The following is a 23,459-nucleotide window of genomic DNA, read 5'->3' as shown; positions in this document are numbered from 1 at the left end:
CTGGTCCAAATAAGTTTAAAACTCTGCATAATGAAAGGTAAATGAAAAGAGTCCGTCACATAACACTCACAGCTCTATAGTACATGTCAGTAGTTAGAATATCTCAATGAAGCCTGTTACTCACATATACCAGCATGTAGTTGGGGTTCCCTGCACTGTTCAGAGCATGCCCAGCCTCTGCAAAATCCAAGTGGAGACAGCGTTCACTTCCTACTTCCTCCAGTTACAAATCACATGCTGTGAAGGGGCCAATCAAGGCTACCCTCCAATGGAGATCCGCCCATAAACCAGGATGAGGAGGCAGGTAAGGAGATATTCGTCGCTCCCGCGCTGTCACACATAGCGATGTGTGATGCCGCAGGAACGACGAACAACATCGTACCGGTGGCTGCAGCGATATTAAGGAAATGAACGACGTGTCAACGATCACCGTTTTGGAACGATTTTGCGATCGTTAATCGTCTCTCATTAGTGTTACACGCTGCGATGTCGCTACCGGCGCCGGGTTTCGAAAAATGGGGCAAAAAGTGCGCTACTTTTTTTGGACAAACTTGTGAATTTTTTTTAACTCCTTAGATAAAAGTATACCTATACATGCTTGGTGTCTACAAACTCGTACTGACCTGAGACATCAAAAAAGACACATCAGTTTTACCATATAGTGAACACGGTGAATAAAATGCCCCAAAAACAATTGTGCAATCGTACGTATTTTGCAATTATTCCGCACTTGGAATTTTTTTTCCGTTTTCCAGGAATCTATATGGTAAAACTCATGGTTTCATTTAAAAGTACAACTCATCCCTCATAAAATAAGCCTTTATATGGCAAGATTGACGGAAAAATAAAGTTACGGCTCTCGGAAGAAGGGGAACAAAAAAAAACCAACAAAACGGAAAAAGAGAAAATCACCCAGGGGTGAAGGGGTTAAACACTTCAGGTTTCAATTAATTTTGAAGTTGCAAAATTGTGGTGTAACTTTCACCATTTTCACTCCAGTTTCTTTCACCTGTGACACAATGGGTGGAGCTGGGGTGTGGTGGGGCGTGACTTATACCAAAAATGTTACACCAGTTAGGCTAGGTTCACATTTCCGTTAAATTGTATCAGTCACAATCTGCTGCTCTGGTAAACAACGGAATCCGTTTAGCGGATTCCGTTGTTCCCATAGACTTGTATGAGCGGTGGATTGTGACTGATGATGCTGCGTTGCACCCTCCGCCCGACTGATCAGTCGTGGAACGACTGACCGCCGGGCAGGAGGAACGCAGCCTGTAACGTTTTTTGAGCAGTGCAATCCGTCGGAATTTGCTGTGCATGCTCTCTGGCTCCCTGCACACGTCACCAGCTTTGCTTGGTTACCCGATATTTGCCCTGGTTACGGTGCAAGGAGCCAGCGCTTAGCGGTGTACGCCCGTAACCAAGGTAAATATCAGGTAACCAAGGTAAACATCGGGTGCTTTGCTTTACCCGATATTTAGTCTGGTTACGTGTGCAGGGAGGCGACACTTCCCCGCTCGGCCCCGCCCCCTCCCGCACTAAGCACATGTACACACACACACACACACACACTCACACACACTCACCTGTCCCCAGCCCTGCAGACCGCAGCACTGCCACTAACATCCTCGGCTCCTCCCCCGCTCGGTTCCGCCCCCTCCCGCACTCCGCATGTGTACACTCACACACACTCACTCACTCACAACACTCACTCACACACTCACCTGTCCCCAGCCATGCAGACCGCAGCACTGCCACTGATACAAAACAACGGAAGTGTGAACTTAGCCTTAGGGACTGTTGTAAGATTTGTGGCGTGGCTAAAAAGGCGCACATCACTCACCAGATCCTCCTGATGGATTCATGAAGGGGCGTGTACCTCTTTCTGAATCAGAAGTGTTTAAGTCCACCACACCCCCTCATTAAGATTGTCAAGAAAATCTAGATGAATCGAGGCCTAAGACGGGCTTTGCACGTTGCGACATCGCAAGCCGATTCTGCGATGTCGCACGCCACAGTCCCCGCCCCAGTCGCAGGTACGATATCTTGTGATAGCTGGCATAGCGAAAATTATCGCTACGCCAGCTTCACATGCACTCACCTGCCCTGCGACCGTCGCTCTGGCCGTCGACCCACCTCCTTCCTAAGGGGGCGGGTCATGCGACGTCATAGCGACGTCACACGGCAGGCGGCCAATAGCGGCGGAGGGGCGGAGATTAGCAGGATGTAAACATCCCGCCCACCTCCTTCCTTCCGTATAGCCGGCGGCGGCAGGTAAGGTGATTTTCCTCGCTCCTGCGACTTCACACTCATCGATGTGTGCTGCCGCAGGAGCGAGGAATAACATCGGACCGTCGCGTCAGCGTAATTATGGATTACACCGCCGCTGCACCGATGATACGATTACGACGATTTTGCGCTCGTTAATCGTATCATCTAGGCTTTACACACTACGATGTCGCATGCGATGCCGGATGTGCATCACTTTCAATTTGACCCCACCGACATCGCACCTGCGATGTCGTAGTGTGCAAAGCCCGCCTAAGTGTTAAAAAAAAAAAAAATTCTCTACATATCGCAATGTTCAGGATTCATATGATGACTGTAGTGGCCAATCACTGGCAATAATAATGACATTCTGGCCTTAGTGACCAGCAAATTGTCACCATTGTCAATGTTGGTTTCAGTTTTTAACGGTTAAACTTCGGTATCTGCTTTACCAATCATATCTCCATCTGTTGCATCCTGGGATCTGTGAACTGCAGATTTTTTTCGTTGAATTTTTTGTATGTCACAAGTCTCAGCACTTGGTGAGTAGCCGTACATGTAAGTCCAGATACATCAATGTGACGTCCTGGCCTATCAGGTCATCACAAGGGTGCCGTGCAATCTGTCCTTCTGCATGGTACCCGCTCCTCCTTGGTTACGGATCTGGTCCCTTTGGTGTTGCTAAGAACAGGTATACACAAACCCTGAGGAACACACTCCACCACACCCACCAAACACCCATTTGGCAGCCTGAGGGGAATAGGGCCACCCAGATGGGGGGATGGTAGAAGGAGGTCCAGAAGTGTCAGTAGTAGTCAGAGAGTGTCAGTAAGCCGTGACAGGACAAGGTCACACTGCGGAGCTGGGCTCCTGTACCCGTCCCAGACATTGGCTTGGCCTGGAAGGAGCTGGAAACCCCCCCGGTCACAGTGGGTAGTGACAGGGGGCACGGTACTGCCACGGAGGGCAGACCGGCGGCCTTGTGCTAAAACCGGGCAGGGGCCAGGGCACGACGGGGTACGCGGACCCTAGGCTGGGAAGGAGCTTTATGCAGCCCAGTAATTCACCCAACGAGGACGGAATCTTCACGAACAGTTCTCCACCCGCTCCAAAATCGGGGTACTAGCGCAACGAGGGGGATAGGACTTCCCAAATCCGTCCAGAAAATTACAAGAGGGAACCCTGAGAGAAAGCTCACCCTGCTAGCCACGCAGGTGAGCGGGACCCGAGTAGTTTCAGGCAAAAGGGATTAACACAGAAGTAAACACAGTGCGAAGGGACAAGGCTTCAAACCAACCAGCAACGCCAAAAGGGCATGGACCCAGCGTGCTCACGCAAAGGTTGCAAGGCATTCAGGACTTTGGTATACCCAGTGTCAGTGTTAGCATCTCTGGACTGTGTGAGTACATTGTGCCCCTCTACTCCCGACAGGTCCCCAGCCAACCATCACCGAGCCCCGGGACACCATTCCCGTGCCCTTGGAGGGGTTAACATCACAAGCTGCCATCCCATCGCTCCCGGGAGCTCTCCCCCAAACGCAGCAGCGGTGGTATCCTGCCTTATCACGACCTGTGGGTGGCGTCACGAACACTATCCAATTCTTTCACCCCCTATTGTAAATATCTTTTCCCTCTTTTTCATTTCGAGCGGCTGCGCGATCACGCCTTGGGTCCGGAGACCTCTCGAGCCACTGCGGATGCGGATCCGAGCAGCCCGTCGGCTATCGCGGGGAGGCACATCAGCATGTTAAGGAAGACCTGAACACGTATGGTCGCTTTTCTTTCTTTGGGACCTGTTACAGTAGTCTGGAAATTATTTGCAAATATACTTTTTTTGAGACTCCGGAGCCTTGTAAATTCTGCATCTTCTGGTCATAGTAATAAACTGGTTAACGGCATAATGGGTAGAGGACAATCAGCCATGACAGGAGAATTTCTTATTTATCAATCAAGGAAGCCGAAGACATCTGCTCTCATTGAAGACTTTATTCTCATATGTGAGGAGACAACTCAAAAGCACCTTCCATGGTCAATAGGCGAGAGTGTCTGCCCTTCTGGGATTACATCTGTTTTTTTATAGGAATACATTAAAAGGAAACAGCTGTAAAAATCATGTATCACATTAGCCTTGACACAGGTCTCTTAATTTCCAGCCCAACAGATTAAAGAAATTTATAACAATGATCTAATTTAGAAAGTACATTGCTTGGCCTTGAATAAATCTTTCGTCTTCTGCAATATTGTCCAGACGGGAGATACACACCTAAATCAAAGTCTGTGGGTATATCTTACTCTCTCCCTCTTCATGCATCAGTAGATATAGAATAATGAGTACAGAGAATTAAAATTACGTCTAATATTCAGCTATTAATACAAGACTAAAATAAAAAACAAACAAACCCAAAAGTTAGATGAAACACACAAAAATCTACCATTTACTTTGATAATATTTTTATGGGCCCATACTGGATCCTACTGAGTACAAATAATGCAGATTGGCAATAGGGAATTTCGCTCATGTCCCTATTCAGTACTGTATGTAAAGATGGAGACAATAGCCCCCCATAAAGGTGACTGAGCTGTGTTAGAATCATTAATATGGAGAAAAATAATATATTATCGTCCGTAAATAGGGTTCAGATCCATTTTGTTACGTCCATATCTCATCCATCTGTCCGTTCTGACAACAATGGGGGGAACTGCAACAATGTAGAGTCAGTATGGGTAAATGTACATGGGGAGGGGAATAATGGAAAGCTGGTAATTGGAGTTTGCTATAAACCGCCTAACATACCTAAACAGGTAGAGGGTGAAATGCTGCAACAAATTGAAAAGGCAGCAAACAATAATAATCGGGTCCTTATTATGGGGAATTTGGGGATTTCAACTATCCAGACATTCAGTGGGACATAGAATCTTCTACTTGTGCTAAAAGTTAAGTTCTTATCTACAGTTCAAGACAATTTCCTTTCTCAGATGGTAGACGAACAGAGCAGGGGAGATAATTTTCTAGATTTGGTCCTGTCAAATAGACCGGATACAATTTCAGATCTACAGGTCCGGGAGCACTTGGGCACCAGCGATCATAATATGGTAAGCTTCAAAGTACTATTCAATAGAACATTTGAAAGGGGAAATGCTAAAACCTGGAATTTTAGGAAAGCTGACTTCAACAAATTAAGGGAAAAGCTTAATCGTGTAGACTGGGACAATGACATAGTAACTGGGGATACAGAACATAAATGGGGTAAGTTTAAGGACATACTACTAGAGTCCTGTAAAAAACTTATACCCTCTGGTAATAAAATGTAAAGGAATAAAAAGAAACCACTATGGATAAATAAGGCAGCGCAAAGTATAATAAAACAAAAACAAAGGGCATTCAAAATCTTAAAGGCTGAGAATACAGAAATAGCATTTCAGGAGTATAAAGATCTCAATAGGAAATGCAAAAAAGAAATCACGCAAGCAAAATTAGCTACTGAAACAAAAATCGCCAAGGACATTAAAGTAAATTCTAACATTTTTTACCAATACATTAATGCCAAAAGAAAAACAAAGGATAGTATCGGCCCCTTCATATATAATAACAAGTTTATTATAGAGGACAAAGAAAAGACTGAGCTATTAAACAAGCACTTCTCATCAGTGTTCACCAAGGAACTGACTGTTCCAGGGATCATTCAACAAGTGACAGCGGGTAACCTCAGTGACAGCTCAGCTGATCGCGCGGCTGTCTTCAGTTGCTGTGTGAAGCTGACCGGAGCAGCGGCGGTGTATTCTGCAGCTCCTGTCACCTCCAAGCAGCAGCGCTGGAAGCGACGCTGGACCATCCTGGATTACGCCGGACATGGAGGGCTTTTTTGGGCTGATTAAAGTGGTTAACCAGGGTATATGTTTGTGTTTTTTATTTCTAATAAAGGATTTTTTCGTGTGTGTGTGTTTATTTACTGTAATTTACAGATTAATCATGGAAGGTTTCTCCGGGAGACGCCTGACATGATTAATCTAGGATTTATTGACAGCTATGCGCTGCCAATAACTCCTTATTACCCTGATTTGCCAACGCACCAGGGCAAATCGGGAAGAGCCGGGTACAGTCCCAGAACTGTCGCATCTAATGTATGCGGCAATTCTGGGCGGCTGTTGGCTGATATTGTTAGGCTGGGGGGCTCCCCATAACGTGGAGCTCCCCATCCTGAGAATACCAGCCTTCAGCCGTATGGCTTTATCTGGCTGGTTTTAAAATTGGGGGGGACCGCACGCCGTTTTTTTTAATTATTTAATTATTTATTTCACTACCCAGTATAGACACGCCCACCGGCTGCTGTGATTGGGTGCAGTGTGACACCTGTCACTCAGCGTGGGGGCGTGTCTCACTGTAACCAATCATAGGCGCCGGTGGGCGGGGAAAGCAGGGAATACGAGATTGTTTAATGAGCGGCCGGCTTTTTCAATATAGTAAAAGCCGCCGGAGCAGTGTGAATGCCGTGCAGCGCCGGGGATCGGGTATCGGTGAGTATATGAGAGAGGGCTGCTCAATTCAGTTTCTCAGGAGTTTAGCGGTCACCGGTGAATCCTTCACAGGTGACCGCTAATCAGGGCGCGACACAGACAGAGCCGCAGCATGGCAATGAAGTCGGGTGAGGTTCACCCGAGTTCATTCTGACAGTGCGGCTCTGTCTGTGTCTGCTGTCATCTGCCATTCACCGCTGCTACATGGCTGTCTGTGTCTGCTGTCAGCGGCCATGTAGCAGAGCTGAATGGCAGATGACATAGTAAAAACGCATCTCTACACATTACACACGCTTGGCAAGTCAATAAATAGAAAAAAAAAAAAAAGGTGCCCAATGCATACGTCACAGAACACATGATCTAAAGGATCGCACACAAAATTGACCAATTTAACATAGACTACTAACGCAAGTGTGACAGCAAATGAACGACCTACGTGCAATCTCATAAGATCCCGTATGCAACCTGGGCGTGTCACATCGCAAATGCGATTGTACAACTAATTGCAACGTGTAAAGCAGGCTTAAGTTGCCTCTGCAATCGTTCTGTTAAACAGATGCTGTACGCTTGGATGGTATTTGCATGACATACATTTTTTTTTCCACAAGATACTGGCACATGCTGTGGTTTTTTTTTTAAATTGACTCTCTGCCCATGTGAAGAAATTGTCGTCTGAACCAGCTCATTTGCTTTAATTATCCTGTGTGCAGTGGCGTAACTGGAGTCCGATGGACCCCAGTACAAGATTTGGACCTGGCCCCCCTCCCTCCCCCACATGGTGGTCAGATGTACGGGCCCTTGTAGCATTATAAATCCTATAAAGACATGCTGCCCCCCATTATGTAGTAATGTCCCACATCCGGTACTAATGAACCCCATGATGGGCTCCTACAAGATATATATATATATAATATATATATATATATATTAATATATATGTCCCCCCATCCTAGACCCTTTCCTGGTATATATATTCCCCATCCTGGCCCCTTCTATATGTATATATCCTCCATTCTGCGGCCCTTCCTAGTATATATATGTCCCCATACTTGGCCCCTTCATGGTGTGTATGTCTCCCTCTCTACCTCTAAGGCTGGATTCTGATGCTAGAAAGTCGGATGACTTTAGTTCACTTTTCATCAGTGTGCTGTCAGTGTGCAATCAGTTTTTACCCTCAGCAGCTGCTATTCATGTACTGTTATGTACAGGAGCATTTACATTGTTCTCTGCTACATGCGTGAAATGTATTGAGAAAAACGGATGTCACTAGGATGGTGTATGTGCCGTCCGTGTGACATCCGTTTTTTCCACGCACCCATAGACTTTCATTGAAGAGACTCGTGCGAGAAACTCACCAAAACGCAGCATGCTGCGATTTTTTTCTCAGTCCGATTTGGACTGAGAAAAAAATAGCAGATGGGAGCTGCCTCGTTGATTAACATGGGTCCGAGTGCAATGTGAGATTTTCTCGCATTGCACTCGAGCAAGTTAATCTCAAGTGTGAAGCCGGCCTAACGCATAAAAAAAAAAACCAAAACATAATTCTCATCTTTCTTCTCTCCCATGACGAGCGGCATTCTCTTTTATAGCCAATGCAGAGGCTGGCAGATTACACCAACGTGTCTGCTATGAACGACACATTAATTCATTGCTATGCACGCCAAGTCCTGGCATGCTGATGCCAGCTGCTGGCCTCTGAATATTTGTCAGAATGTATCGCGGTGCAGGGACTTGAAGGGTCAATGCATTGCAATACATTTCAGCTGAATGTGTGTCCTCGAATACACATTCAGCTGAATTAGGTACTGGCGTCGTTGCGCCCCCTTCTAGCATGGGCCCAGTAGCCGTCGCACCCTCTGCGACAACAATCGTTACACCCCTGTCAGTGTGCTATCCTTTTTGTATACAGACTGAATGGTCATCTAAATGAAGTCTGCATTTTGTATGTCACGGTCTGTGTACAGACCACAAATTCCAAACCATCCGCAGGTTCTCCTGACCAGAACTAAAAGCCGCAAAGGCATATATGAGGCTATTAGTCCAGGCCAGGAGGTTCGTGATTGTTCTGGAAATTGTGTAAAGGGAACTTTACACGCTGCGATATCGGTACCGATATCACTAGCGAGCGTACCCACCCCCGTCGGTTGTGCGTGACGGGCAAATCGCTGCCCGTGGCGCACAACATCGCTAACACCCGTCATGCGGACTTACGTTCCTTGTGATGTCGCTCTGGCCGGCGAACCGCCTCCTTTCTAAGGGAGCGGTTCGTGCGGCGTCACAGTGCCGTCACACGGCAGCCGTCCAATAGAAGCGGAGGGGCGGAGATGAGCGGGATGTAACATCACACCCATCTCCTTTCTTCCGTATTGTCGGTGGATGCAGGTAAGGAGATGTTCGTCGTTCCTGCGGTGTTACACATAGTGATGTGTACTGCCGCAGGAACGACGAACAACATCATACCTGCAGCAGCAACGATATTAAGGAAATGAACGACGTGTCAACGAGCAACGATTTTTCACGTTTTTGCGCTCGTTGATCATCGCTCATTTGTGTCACACGCTGCGATGTCGCTAACGGCGCCAGATGTGCGTCACTAACGACGTGACCCCGACGATATATGGCTAGCGATGTCGCAGCATGTAAAGAACCCTTAACTTGAAACAAAATGAATAATCTAAAGGTATTTCTTCGGGAATGGTTTACGTGCTGACCTCAGAATAAATCAGTAGGTGGCGATAGTGGGCAAAGTGATACAGAGCGATAGAGCAGTTTTGTTTTTCTGAAGTAAATCTCAGGATTTTTCTTTTGTTTTTCTTATAAGCTCTCTTATTCATGAAGAAAACTGGGGCTTTTTAGTTTTTTTTAACTTCCATCTAAATATAGCAGCAGTGCTCACGTACGCCCGGAGCCCCCCTGTCTGAGAAATGTGCAAGACACCTGTCGGGTTTCCCCACTGCTGAAATATTACGTACTGAACGCTTTTCATAGGGCAGAGGCAGGAATACCCTCCCGGATTTCAATTCACACGTCACAGTCATGTGATGGTTCTTCCTAGGGGGGAGGGAAACGCAAAATTATCACAATGTGATTATGTTCTAAAAACACAAATTAGTGAACTTTTCAACTACATTGGCTAAATTAAGGTAATGTGTCTGGGCTTGTCCTGGCTTTTACATCTACTTGTCCAGACCTGTCTAGTAAATCATCTATTTTGATAAAGTTTTCTGAATTTGTTTCCTTCTGTAGACTGGAGGTTTGACGTTAACGATCCTTATTCAGGAAAACATTGTATCCTTGTAACACGTTGAGAACACTTGATATGGACACTTCTGTGTCTTCTACTCTCAGATAAGTCATTCTCCTTTTTACTCTACAGCTCAGATTGGTATAATCTTTGGATCGAAAACCCTCAGCCATGTGACTAACCTCTGCTGCGGGCAGTACGATTTCCTGGAGCGCCTTCCCGAGTCGTTGATATTGTATATCCTGACTTTCCTGGACTTAGAGGATATCGCTCAGCTTTCCCAAGTGTCTCATACGTTTCAAAAGGTAAATTTATTGTTCATTGTAATTCAGTAATGTCTGCGTACATTGGTCTTGTAAAACACAGGGTTTTTCTTTCTTGTGTCATCCATATTGCCTCCATTTTTCTTCTGTGTTACCTCTATTTTTTTCTCATCTGTTTGTTTTTAATTATATAAAGTTTATTGAGGAGCGATAAACTATCGGATACATTATGAATACAGCAAATTAACAGTTTGAGTCCAATAAATCATTATCAGGGATGAATATAACATAGTTAGTACATACCGCTAGTAGTTACCGTATTAAACATCTTGTAGAAAAGTTACAGAGAATTTGAATAGGATATCTCAGAACATATCTCATTGGCTGTCAGCTAGAAACGTAAAATCAGACCAAATTATCAAAGTTACGGAATAGTCATTACTAGTGATGGAAAAGCGTGCTCAGCACTGCTCGGTATTGAAACGAGCATCGGGGAGCTCGAGCGCTCAGTACTTGATCAAGTATCCTGGTGCTGGGGAGCCATGCTCATGTCCCCTCCCCGCGTGTTTTGCAGTGTGTTTTTAGACATTAAACATGCAGAGATTGCCTGCAATTCACGGTAATGCTGTAGCCATGTTGGCTGCTGGCATTACTGTGATTGGTGACATCATGCTCGGTGCACTGTACCCCGGAAATAGAGCTTCTACTGGAGAAGGGGTAATGTACCTTGCTGCTGCTAAAAAATCTGTTCTATTCCATAATAATACTACTCTTATCTGCGTTTAGTGTAGGGTAAGCTGCTTCAGAAGGTATTGTGTATTGGATGCACGTAGGCAGGGATTCTAGCCTTACAGACCTTGCTGCTACTATGTTAATCCAAAAAGCCTTTTCAGAGCTAATTCAAATGTATTCTAGTATCTAGTAATACCGCTCTCAGCTGCAATTAGAGTATGGAAAGCTACTAGAGAAGGGTTAGTGTATTTGAGGCATATAGGCAGGGATTTTAGCCTGACGCACTTTGCTGCTGGTACCTAAAACAAAACAATGAAAAAATATATCAATAAATGTGTATATTTATATAAAAACAAAAATATACAAAAAGAATCTACACATATTTGCTAACACGACATTCGGAACAACTCAATCTATAAAACTGTGACACTAGTTAACCTCTTCAATGAACACCATAAAATATAAAAAAAAAATAGTGAAAACTATGTCTTTCCATCATACAAAATTAGGCTTATTCAGCAAATTGATGGAAATAAGTGAACTAAAACATGATCAAAAATTCAAATGTAGATAAATATTGTATCCCTGAAAAGGTAATCTCGTAATCAAACCCCCACTCAGCTCTGTGAGTGGAAAAATAAAAAAGCTGTCAGTATATAGTGATGCAAAAAGTTGTTTTTTTTCTCAAAAATTGTTTTAACGTGTAAAAGCAACAAAACGTTAAAAAATTTACAAACGTTAGTAGCCAAACCTAGAAAATCCTATATAAATATAAAGACACCATACCACAATGACCACAAGGTGAATGGCATAAATAAGGCCAATTCTTCAGCTGGTGTTGATTTGTTAATTCTGCCTCCCAAAGATTGCAGTAAGGCTTTGCTCACATTTATCCTGCAGTCTACACTGAGTGCTTGTATCTGGGATTATTTGTAAGTCTCTGAAAAACATAATTAAGACAAAATTCCCAATATAAAATTCACTGTGCTGAGGCAGAGGGATTCACTTTGAACTCACATTTGACCTGTGGTCCCACAGTGTCCATCTTATTACATGTCTTTTTAGGCATGCACTAAAGTGCAGTCAACAACAGTTTTGTGCACCTTTTGAAAAAGACACCATTGAACAGAGGCCAATTGGTGTCTGGAGTAACCCTGCAGCCTCATTAGCGAAAGGATCCGTCAATGGTTTCACCTGAATTACATATTTCAGAGATGTACATGACACCCCTAATTTAAGAGCTTAGCATAGAGCACAGGATAAATGTGAACTGATCCAAAATGTTCTGTGCCTAAATTGCCATCAATAGCATTTCACTCAATCTACAAAAAAAAGTCCACATTCAGATCTGTCATCTGTTAATGGAAATATTGGGTCTTCCATATTAGCGACAGCACAAAGGCTCTGGAAAAAAACTATGGCTCCCCCCAAAAAAGACATCCAGCAAAATCTTCACTCCCGCTTCCTTTCTGAGCACTACAGAGTGCCTAAGCCACAGTTAACATCCACATGTTTAGCATTATTGTAGTGAAGAAGCCTGCTTAATTTAAAGGGAACCAATCACCAGGATTTTCGTATATAAGCTAAAGCCAGTGCTATACTGGCACTATCAGGCAGATTTTCTACATACCTTTTATTGGTCAGCTCGAATGTTTAGGTTTTGAAATCCAAGAAAGTAAAGTTTAGAAAATTAGCTGCTTATTGAGTGACAGCAGCTGAGGATCAGATAATATCTGGGGATGGGTATTTATACTTCTCCTTTCCCCCATTAGAATTAGCATAAGTATAATACATTCGACCTAGCAGGACCTGTGGTGAGATCATACCCATGTGACCAGATGGGGCGGGGCCTTAGCCAACAAAGCTGGATACCAGGTCACATGGGTATGACCTTACACAGGTCCTGCTAGGTGGATTTTATCATACTTATGCTAATTCTAACAGAGGGAGGGGATAACTATGCATACCCCACCAGATATTATCTCTCTCGTGTTTCCGCAGGGGGGATGACACTGCATCTGGAACGCAGTGTTATCTGGATTGTGGGAATATAATCTAAGGGTACCTTCACACTTAGCGATGCAGCAGCGATCCGACCAGCGATCTGACCTGGTCAGGATCGCTGTTGCATCGCTACATGGTTGCTGGTGAGCTGTCAAACAGGAAGATCTCACCAGCGACCAGTGAACAGCCCCCAGCCAGCAGCGACGTGCAAGCGACGCTGCGCTTGCACGGAGCCGGCGTCTGGAAGCTGCGGACACTGGTAACTAAGGTAAACATCGGGTATGGTTACCCGATGTTTACATTAGTTACCAGCGCACACCGCTTAGCTTTGCTCTCCTAGCTACAGTACACATCGGGTTAATTAACCCGATGTGTAATGCAGCTACATGTGCAGAGAGCAGAGAGTCGCACACACTGCTTAGCGCTGGCTCCTTGCTCTCCTAGCTAAAGTACACATCGGGTTAATTAACCCGATGTGTACAGCAGCTACATGTGCAGAGAGCCGGAGCCGGCAGCACAGGCAGCGTGAGAGCTGTGGAGGCTGGTAACTAAGGTAAATATCGGGTAACCACCTTGGTTACCCGATGTTTATCTTAGTTACCAGCCTCCGCAGCTGCCAGACGCCGGCTCCTGCTCCCTGCTCGCTTCATTTGTCGCTCTCTCGCTGTCACATACAGCGATCTGTGTGTCACAGCGGGAGAGCCAGGGCTGTGTGTAACGAGCAGCGATCTCGCAGCAGGGGCCAGATCGCTGCTCAGTGTCACACACAGCGAGATCGCTAATGAGGTCACTGCTGCGTCACAAAAAGCGTGACTCAGCAGCGATCTCGGCAGCGAGCTCGCTGTGTGTGAAGCACCCCTAACAAACAGAGCCTACAATACAAACAAGATTAGCAAATACCCTGCAGAAGTAAATAAATAACTCTGATCCTGGCTGTTTAATCCGTTAGGTGCAGGGGTCAATGTTGAATGTGCCATCTACGTGGTTAAACAAAGCAAAGGACTCCCCGTGTCACCTCAGCAGCACACCCACAGTGTGACGGATGGGTACTCATGAGTTCCTCTGTCATTTGGGCGCCTTACAATAGCCCCCTGGTCTGCTATGGATCAGATCATTTTACCTTCCTTTCTGACTAGTGCACACTATAATTTTTTTCACCCACAGATTTAGTTAGTGTCATCCATGTGTAGTCTGTTTTTTTTTTTTTTTATTTGCGGACAGCACTACAACTAAAAATATGTGTGAACGAGCCTCAATGTGCACACGACTCTGAAGAGACTTGTATCCCCTTGTTCTAGAACTCGATGTAGTGTCAGTGTCCAGACCCTCATTCATACTATCTTTCAACAGGATTTCCTGCACATGCAGACCTCATTTCTGTTTAATTGCCCACTCTATCACGGACCAGAAATGCTAGAGAGAAACTGGTATGGGAAACGACCTTAAATTTACTGTGGGATTGTCCCCATTCATCTGCTGCATCAATTGATTACCAGATTGGTTTTAGAGTCGAATCAGGAATCACTACATGCAGCATTTTCTGATCAGGCTACGGACCAGCAACTTTGCATCACTTGTGCCCAGCTCAGACACAACTAATAATTGTGAATCAAGCCTAAAGGCCGCTTTACACGCTGCGATATCGGTACCGATATCGCTAGTGTGGGTACCCGCCCCCATCTGTTGGGCGACACGGGTAAATCGCTGCCCGTGCCGAACAACAACGCCCAGACCTGTCACACATACTTACCTGCCCGGCGACATCGCTGTGACCGGCGAACCGCCTCCTTTCTAAGGGGGCGGTTCGTTTAGCGTCACAGCGACGTCACTGAACCGCCGCCCAATAGAAGTGGAGGGGTGGAGATGAGCGGGACGTAACATCCCGCCCACCTTCTTCCTTCTGCATAGCGGCCGGGAGGCAGATAAGGAGAGCTTCCTCGTTCCTGCGGTGTCACACGGAGAGATGTGTGCTGCCGCAGGAGCGAGGAACAACTTCGTTACTGCTGCAGTAACTATAATTGAGAATGGACCCCCATGTCACCGATGAGCGATTTTGCACGTTTTTGCAACGATGCAAAATCGATCATAGGTGTCACACGCAACGGCATCGCTAATGCGGTCGGATGTGCGTCACGAATTCCGTGACCCCAACGACTTCGCATTAGCGATGTCGTTGCGTGCAAAGCCCCTTTAAGGCTATGTGTGCACGTTGCGTATTTGCATACAGTTACGCTGCGATCTTCACCGCAGCGTAACTGCATGCGTCCTGCGTCCCCAGCATAATCTATGAAGATTATGCAGGAGACGTGCGCACGTGACGTATTAGAGCGCAGCGCTTCGGCTGTTGCCCAAAGCGCGCGTTCTAAGAAGTGACATGTCACTTCTCTCCTGCGCTCTGCATGCAGCCCCCGCTCTGTCTATGGGAGGGGCTGCAGTCAGAGCGCATGGAATCGGCTTCTTTTTTTTTCACTACGGACTCTTTCTGCAGCGATTTGAAGCGCACGTGTGCTGTTCAAATCGCTGCAGAAATTTATGCAGGGCCAGTACGCAACGTGCGCACATAGCCTTACACAACAGTGGTTTTCTTCAGATGTAACTGAGCTTATTCTTCTCTTGTCCAGCAGAGGGAGCCACATTCCACCCAGTAGTCATTGTATTTCTCTGCAGGTTTTCCACTTGATGATGACTGGGTTGTTGCTTTGAACGGTAGTGCATTAGCTGAGATACATTCAGCATCTGGCAGCAATATCTATCCAAAGGAAGGCACAGGTTGGCAACAATTATTGCCTCCGAAGAAGGTAAAAAGATTCATTCAAATCCTCCCCGGTTGCATGCTGTGGGTCAGACACCGGGGAGGCCGTAGAGGTAGATGACTAGGCCAAGCTTTCTCTGACCTATGAATTGTGATATCTGGATCTGGCACAACTGGGGAATTATTCCATGGGAATTACCCAGCATTGTCCTCTATGAAACCTAATAAGGCTACTTTCACACATCCGGTTTGAGCACTGCGGCTCAATCCGGCTGTGAAACCTATGCAACGGATGCGGCGAAAACACTGCATCCTTTGCATAAGTTTTTACATGCGGCCCATCCGTTTTTTTCCGATTGCGGCACGCTACTGAGCATGCGCAGTGGAAGAAACCGCATGCGGCGGCCGGATGCGATTTTTGCCGCATACGGCGTCCATAGGCATGCATTGAAAAATGCGCCGCAGCGGCCGGATGCGGCGCAATGCAGTTTTTTTGCCGGAGCAAAAAACGTGCCAGGGAACGTTCCATCCGGCCACCGCATCGGCTAAATCTGCTGCATGCGGCAAAAACCGGACGGAACGCAAGCCCATGCAGCGCCAATGCAAGTCAATGCTGGAAAAAACGAAACTGTCGCCAAAAAAAGGTTTCGTTTTTTCAGCAAAGCGCCGGATTGTGCCGCACTGCTACAGCCGGATGTGTGAAAGTAGCCTAAAGGGGGCTTTACACGCTGCGACATCGCTAATGCGGAGTCGTTGGGGTCACGGAATTGGTGACGCACATCCAGCCGCATTAGCGATGCCGTTGCGTGTGACACCGATAAGCGATTTTGCATCGTTGCAAAAACGTGCAAAATCGCTAATCGGCGACATGGGGGTCCATTCTTAAAAATCGTTACTGCAGCAGTAACGAAGTTGTTCCTCGTTCCTGCGGCAGCACACATCGCTGCGTGTGACGCCGCACGAACGAGGAAGCTCTCCTTACCTGCCTCCCGGCCGCTATGCGGAAGGAAGGAGGTGGGCGGGATGTTACGTCCCGCTCATCTCCGCCCCTCCGCTGCTATTGGGCAGCGTTCAGTGACGCTTCAGTGACGTCGCTGTGACGCCGCACGGACCGCCCCCTTAGAAAGGAGGCGGTTCGCCGGTCACAGCGACGTCGCCGGACAGGTAAGTATGTGTGTCGGCTCTGGGCGATGTTGTGCGGCACGGGCAGCGATTTGCCCGTGTCGCGCAACAGATGGGGGCGGGTACCCACACTAGCGATATCGGGACCGATATCGCAGTGTGTAAAGTAGCCTTAACTCTCCATAAGTGCATGTTCACATTGGCGTCACACAGAACATGCACCTGCCAAACACAAACTCTGGAGAAGAGTTTGTTAGACAATCTGATCGTTCTAGTTGGGAAACACGTGATCTGAACTAATCTAGATCTTTTACCTCTACCATCTCATGTTAGCTCCCCCTTTTTAGATCAGCATGCACATTTACCTGCAGTCTGACAGCTATCTTATTTGTATGGTGAGCCTTAAAGGGAACCTGTCACCAGATTTTTCCCTATTAAACTAAAAGAATCACCTTCTGCAGCTCCTGGGCTGCATTCTATGAAGGTACACCTTGGTCCTGACTCCCCTTCCAGACCCCAAAAATAACTTTATAAAACTTGGCCGTTAGGTATGCTAATTACCGGTGTTGGCCAAATGGGCGGGCTCATTTTCCGCTCCTTTCCCTCCTGCTGCTGATCGCCGTCCTCCTTTCTTGATTGACGGGATGACGCCCTCCGTTATCCTCCTCGTCGCATTTTCAAATCTCACACCTGTGCAGGTAGGTCTGCTCGCACAGGCACAGTTTGCTCTGCCATATCGCGGGCAGAGCAGAAAACAGCTGCCCTCGCTGACGCCAGTGAACTAAATGCGCAGGCGCGAGATTATGTGCGGGTACGCGTATGGCGCTGCTGAGTTCATGCACAGCGCCGACCTCACCAGCGCCATGCACGTACCCGCCCATAATCTTGGGCCAAGGTGCACCTTCATAGAATGCAGCCCAGGAGCTGCAGAAGGTGATTCTTTTAGTTTAATAGGTACAAATCTGGTGACAAGTTCCCTTTAAAGGGATTGTAAATGAAGCCTTGAAGTGTTAATGGATGCCATAAAAGTGGGGTACTAATTATTGAAGACCTCCATGAACCAGGACAGAGTGCCAATCTGTAGGGGCCATTTCTGTTGCACAACAAAGCATGGCCATTCAGGCAAAGTCTGGTTGGCTGTAGCTTTCATAGGAAAAGTCAGGTGTTTGCTGTTGGTGCTGGGACCCAGAACTATTGGCTGATCGTTCCGACAACCACATTTTAATAAGGCTGTTTATGATGGAACAACCACTTAAAAGTCAATCTTAACGTTTTGACACCTTTAACATTATTAAGCTCGTAAATGAAAGGGCGGGATTAAGCTACCTTGGTGAGATCTTTGTGACTGGTGCCCTTAAGCCCTTCAAAACACTAAAAGAAAAGCTAAGCCTTCCAAGCAATACCCTGTTCCTTTACTACATGCCCTTCAGACCTGGGTCCATCTCCTGTCCTGCAAGACTTCCCTTGTCCCATATGCTACTGAACCCTCCTGGATATGGGCTAATATCCTATTTACATACCCTTTTGCTGGCATGTAGTGCGGAATCACTTCATGCCCTGACGAGAAGCAAGTGGGAGACAGATGTGGAACCGATAAATGATGATTACTGAGAGCTGCTTTGGAAGCCCCTAAACATGTTTCCCCTAAAAATACTGAGAGCGCCAGTCAACTATATATTTGTCGCCCTCTGTATTACACCACATGCAGAATGCACAGGGTCCAATCTGAATTCTTGGATGAGTGCACCAAATGTCACAGGTGTCTGGGAACATTTTTTCACATTTTATGGGATTGCCCGGAGATTAGAGGATACGTGGCCCAAGTGGTTCAGTTCCTACATAACTTCATGGAAGTCCCCATCACAGATGATCCTAAGGGGTACTTTACACACTACGACATCGCAAGCCGATTGCTGCGATGCCGAGCGCGATAGTCCCCGCCTCCGTCGCAGCTGCGATATCTTGTGATAGCTGCCGTAGCGAAAATTATTGCTACGGCAGCTTCACATGCACTTACCTGCCCTGCGACGTCGCTCTGGCCGGCGAACTGCCTCCTTACTAAGGGGGAGGGTCGTGCGGCGTCACAGCGACGTCACATGGCAGGCGGCCAATAGAAGTGGAGGGGCGGAGATGAGCGGGACGTAAACATCCCGCCCACCTCATCCTTCCTCATTGCAGCCGGGACGCAGGTAAGGTGATGTTCCTCGCTCCTGCGGCTTCACACACAGCGATGTGTGCTGCCGCAGGAACGAGGAACAACATCGTAACATCGGTCCTTCCGAAATTATGGAAATTACCGACGCTACACCGATGATACGATTTCGACGCTTTTGCAATCGTTAATCATAGTAAAAACGATTCACATACTCCGATGTCGACAGCGACGCCGGATGTGCGTCATTTTCGATTTGACCCCACTGACATCGCACCTGCGATGTCGTAGTGTGCAAAGTACCCCTAAGGCTATGTTGACAGGTTAATTTTTTTGCTGCTTTTTCCGCAATCAAAACCTGATCTCTTAGCATGCAGCCAAAATGCTTGTTGTGCTACTTTTCTTGCTGTGTTTGTAAGAATCCCAAAGTTCAGCTTAGCTTCCACCTTGCAAGCGTAAACAATACAAGGCGTTAGACCACCAATGCAAGACGTATAAGACACCATCAAACCCTTTTGAAAATCAGGGCAGTTAGATCAAATTATTTACGGGAAATAGTTTTTTATGTCTGAAAAAAGTGACTATTCTGAACAAAAAAATCTGGATTCATGTTAGAAATGCAGCCGTGAACTAAGTCACATGAATTCTTGAAAAAATACACAACTACAAACAGAAAAACAACGAGGAATGTTGAACTAGTTGGGTATTGTATACTTAACACCTTAGTAGGGCATTGAATGGTAAGGCATTGTTTACTTTAACGAAAACCAAGAAAAATACTTATCAGCCACTCCACCACTGACTGCAATTCCTGGTGTAGGGAAGGGGATGCACGGATCAGAGTCCAGATGGTCACCGGAAGAGGCAATCCAAAAAACTCCAAGAAAAATCCTACAATCCCAAACGATAAAAAAATTCCAAAGTTTTATATCACATTTTAAAATTCCATGGGTTACATTCCATTTAAAGGGAAACAGATGACGTCTTTCGAGTCCATGATATGAGTAAGGATCTGATGGATCCGAAACGCGTCATCTGTTTCCCTTTTAATGGAGTGTAAACCATTTAAAAGGTGAATTAAAGCCTTGGAATTTTTTATCGTTTGGAATTGCTGGATTTTTCTTGGATTTGTTTGGATTGTTTACTTTTACACATCACTAATTTAATGTAACTACTTGCAGTCAGGAGAAGCTCTAACATCCATGCTCATGTAAGGATGCCAAGACTCTATGGTTTATGCTTTGGAAAATCACAAAATAAAATGGGTTTTACATCCTCCTGTGCCTGTGTTTTTTCAATAAAAACGGTACAAAAACTGTTAGCGATTTTTTTTTTTTTTTTGCTGCATTTTTCCATTTAGGCTCCTTTCACATTGCGTTTTGCCTTACGTTCACAGGTCCCGTCTGGGCATCCGTCTGAACCGCCCCTCCCCCACCCCGCAAAGCGTGTTTCGGACGCATGCACTGGCAGGGCCATTCACTGTAATTGAGCACACTACGTTAGCGTGTGCTTTGTTTTGTGCCATTTTTGCACATATATGTTTTCTGCAGACGGACACCCGAACGTAGTCGACTACGGACAGACGGATGCCCCGAACGTAAGGCAAAACGCAATGTGAAAGAAGCCTTAGGCTGCTTTCACACATCAGTTTTTTGGCATCAGGCACAATCCGGTGAAAAAACTGATGCAACGGATCTGGCGAAAAAAAGGATCAGTTGCATCAGTTTTTTTCTATCAGTTCCTTCAGTTTTTTGACAGATCCGGTGTAATACTGAGCATGCTCAGTTAAAAAAAAAAACGGATCCGGCGTCCGGATCCGTGTTTTGCCGCATTACGTCGGATCCGGCGTCCATAGGCTTCCATTATAAAACATGCCATATGGCACCGGATCCGGCGCGATCCGTTTTTTTTGCCGGACACAAAAACGTTCACTTCAACGTTTCATCCGGCTGCCTGACAAGTAAATTTTGCTGTCAAAAAACGGATGAAACGCAAGGCCATCCGGCACAATCCGGCACTAATGAAAGTCTATGGGGGGAAAAACCGGATCCGGCGGCAACAGACGCAGGATCCGTTTTTTCATGTTTTTGCCGGATTGTGCCTGATGGCAAAAAACTGATGTGTGAAAGCAGCCTTAAGCGGGCTTTACACGCTGCAACATCGCTAGCCGATGCTAGCGATGCCGAGCGTGATAGCACCCGCCCCTATCGTTATGCCGATATGTCGAGTTCGCTGCCGTAGCGAACATTATCGCTACGGCAGCGTCACACGTACTTACCTGCTCGGCGACGTCGCTGTGACCGGCGAACCGCCTCCTTTCTAAGGGGGCGGTTCGCTCGGCGTCACAGCGACGTCACTAAGCGGCCGCCCAATCAAAGCGGAGGGGCGGAGATGAGCGGGACGAACATCCCGCCCACCTTCTTCCTTCCTCATTGCTGGCGTGTGGCAGGTAAGGAGAGGTTCCTCGCTCCTGCGGCGTCACACGTAGCGATGTGTGCTGCCGCAGGAGCGACAAACTACTTCGCCCAAGCGACAGCAGCGATAATTGGGAGAGGATCCCCATGTCAACGAGGAGCGATTTTGGAGGTTTTTGCAACGATCCAAAATCGCTCCTAGGAGTCACACACAACGAGATTGCTACAGCGGCCGGATGTGCGTCACAAAATCCGTGACCCCAACGAGATCGCTGTAGCAATCTCGTAGTGTGTAAAGCCACCCTTACTCATTGCTTTCTGTGGGTAAAAAAAAAACACTGCAAAAGTACTGAAAGAACTGGCATGCAGCAGTTTGCAAAAACAGCAGTTTTTCAATTCAGTCAGGAAAAAAAGCAATCGTGTACAGATTTCTGAAATGTCATAGCATTTGCTGGTACTGTAAAAAGCAGTTTTTAATTTGCATAAAAAACTGCAACAAAAACACAATGTGTGAACATGGCCTAAAGGCCACTTTACACACAGAGATAAATCTGCGGCAGATCTGTGGTTGCAGTGAAATTGTGGACAATCAGTGCCAGGTTTGTGGCTGTGTACAAATGGAACAATATGTCCATGATTTCACTGCAACCACAGATCTGCCAAAGTGGCTTTAAGTCTATTATCTGTTGACCCTGAATAATACCAAAGGTCTGTAGATAGATTCCTGACTGAGGTTCTATTTAAAGCCCGAAAATGTGTGGTGGCCAAATATTGGATGTCATCAAGAGTACCAACCATCTCGCAATAGATATCTGCGGTAAATCTCTTCCTCGTTTTACAAAAAATGATCTCTGTATGTCAGATCTTGCCTGGAAAGTTCCCTAAAATTTGGAATTGATGGATTCAGTCCCTTTTGACTGCTTACTGATGGAGGAGTGTATGGTGGATTGGTGGTGTCCGACCAGAGGCAGAGAGGGAGAACGGCTTCTGGGGCCGCACATTCTTCTCTGTGGTCTTTGAACTAGCCCTTTATCAGCCCATCTCACTAAATAAAAATAAAGAAGCAGTAATGACTAGTCTGTAACTGAGTTTTTTTGGTCTGATTTTCCGTTTCTAAGCGAAACCTACTGAGATATGCTCTGAGAAATTCTACTCAAGTTCTCGGTATCTGATCTACAATATCTACTTACTAAATATGTTTACATTTGTTTCTAGTAATTAATTACTGGACATCAAATCTTGTTAATTTGCAGTATCCTGATCCTTTATATATTCCCCAAAAACTTAATTTGTTTAAACTTGTCATTAGTATGTCCAACTAGAGGTTAATTAGAGCGAGCTTAATTTTTCTGATACAGGACTTTATATCCCTTTGTAGAAAGAAATGATAAATATCTGGCGACCTCCAGCCACCACTAGAGGGAGCCTAGGAGCTTGCTGTATACTGGCTTTGCATAGAACTAAATATTCAAACAGTATACAGTAAGCGCCTTGCCTTTCTCTAGTGGTGGTAACTATGAGTTTATTATCTATATTGTGGTATTATTTGGATATATATAGTGGTGCCCTGCAGCCAATCAGTGTTAGTCTTACCAGTAGCAGTACTGCTCTCCCTGCTCATTCAACACAGAAAAGAGCAGTGATAAGAAGACATCCGGGTGGAAAAGCGTTCCGTTCCCTACTACTAGTGAGCGGATCTACAGCAGACGATCCTACCAGCAGTGACGCGCACTGCTCTCTGATGCTGTCTAACACTGGGAGGAGTAGCGCGCAGTACGTCACTAATCCCCTCCCAACGTTAGACAACATTGGAGAGCAGTGCGTGGCCACTCCTGACAGAATCGTCTGCTGTAGATCCGCTCACTAGTAGTATGGAACAGACTACTGTTCCTTCTTGATGGCTTCTTATCACCACACTTCCCAGAGTTGGACACCCTGGGAGAGCGATGAATGCATTGCTGACACATAAGTGTCATATCTATGTGATGACTGAA

At 46.2% G+C, this 23,459-nt stretch overlaps 1 protein-coding gene across 3 annotated transcripts in view; it reads left to right on the top strand.

Moving 5' to 3' along the window:
• Nucleotides 1–23,459, top strand: part of FBXO36 (F-box protein 36) — a 65,568-nt gene that overhangs the window by 39,467 nt on the left and 2,642 nt on the right. For all 3 annotated transcript variants that reach the window (XM_075340934.1, XM_075340932.1, XM_075340933.1), the window contains one exon: nt 10,159–10,331. In XM_075340934.1, the coding sequence (XP_075197049.1) occupies nt 10,159–10,331 (173 nt within the window). The remainder of the gene's footprint in view (nt 1–10,158; nt 10,332–23,459) is intronic.

Source organism: Anomaloglossus baeobatrachus, chromosome 3 (genome assembly GCF_048569485.1).
Source record: "Anomaloglossus baeobatrachus isolate aAnoBae1 chromosome 3, aAnoBae1.hap1, whole genome shotgun sequence".
NCBI classification, from domain to species: domain Eukaryota; kingdom Metazoa; phylum Chordata; class Amphibia; order Anura; family Aromobatidae; genus Anomaloglossus; species Anomaloglossus baeobatrachus.
Note: the sequence above shows the minus strand (reverse complement) of the source record. Positions and strands in the feature narration are given on the sequence as shown.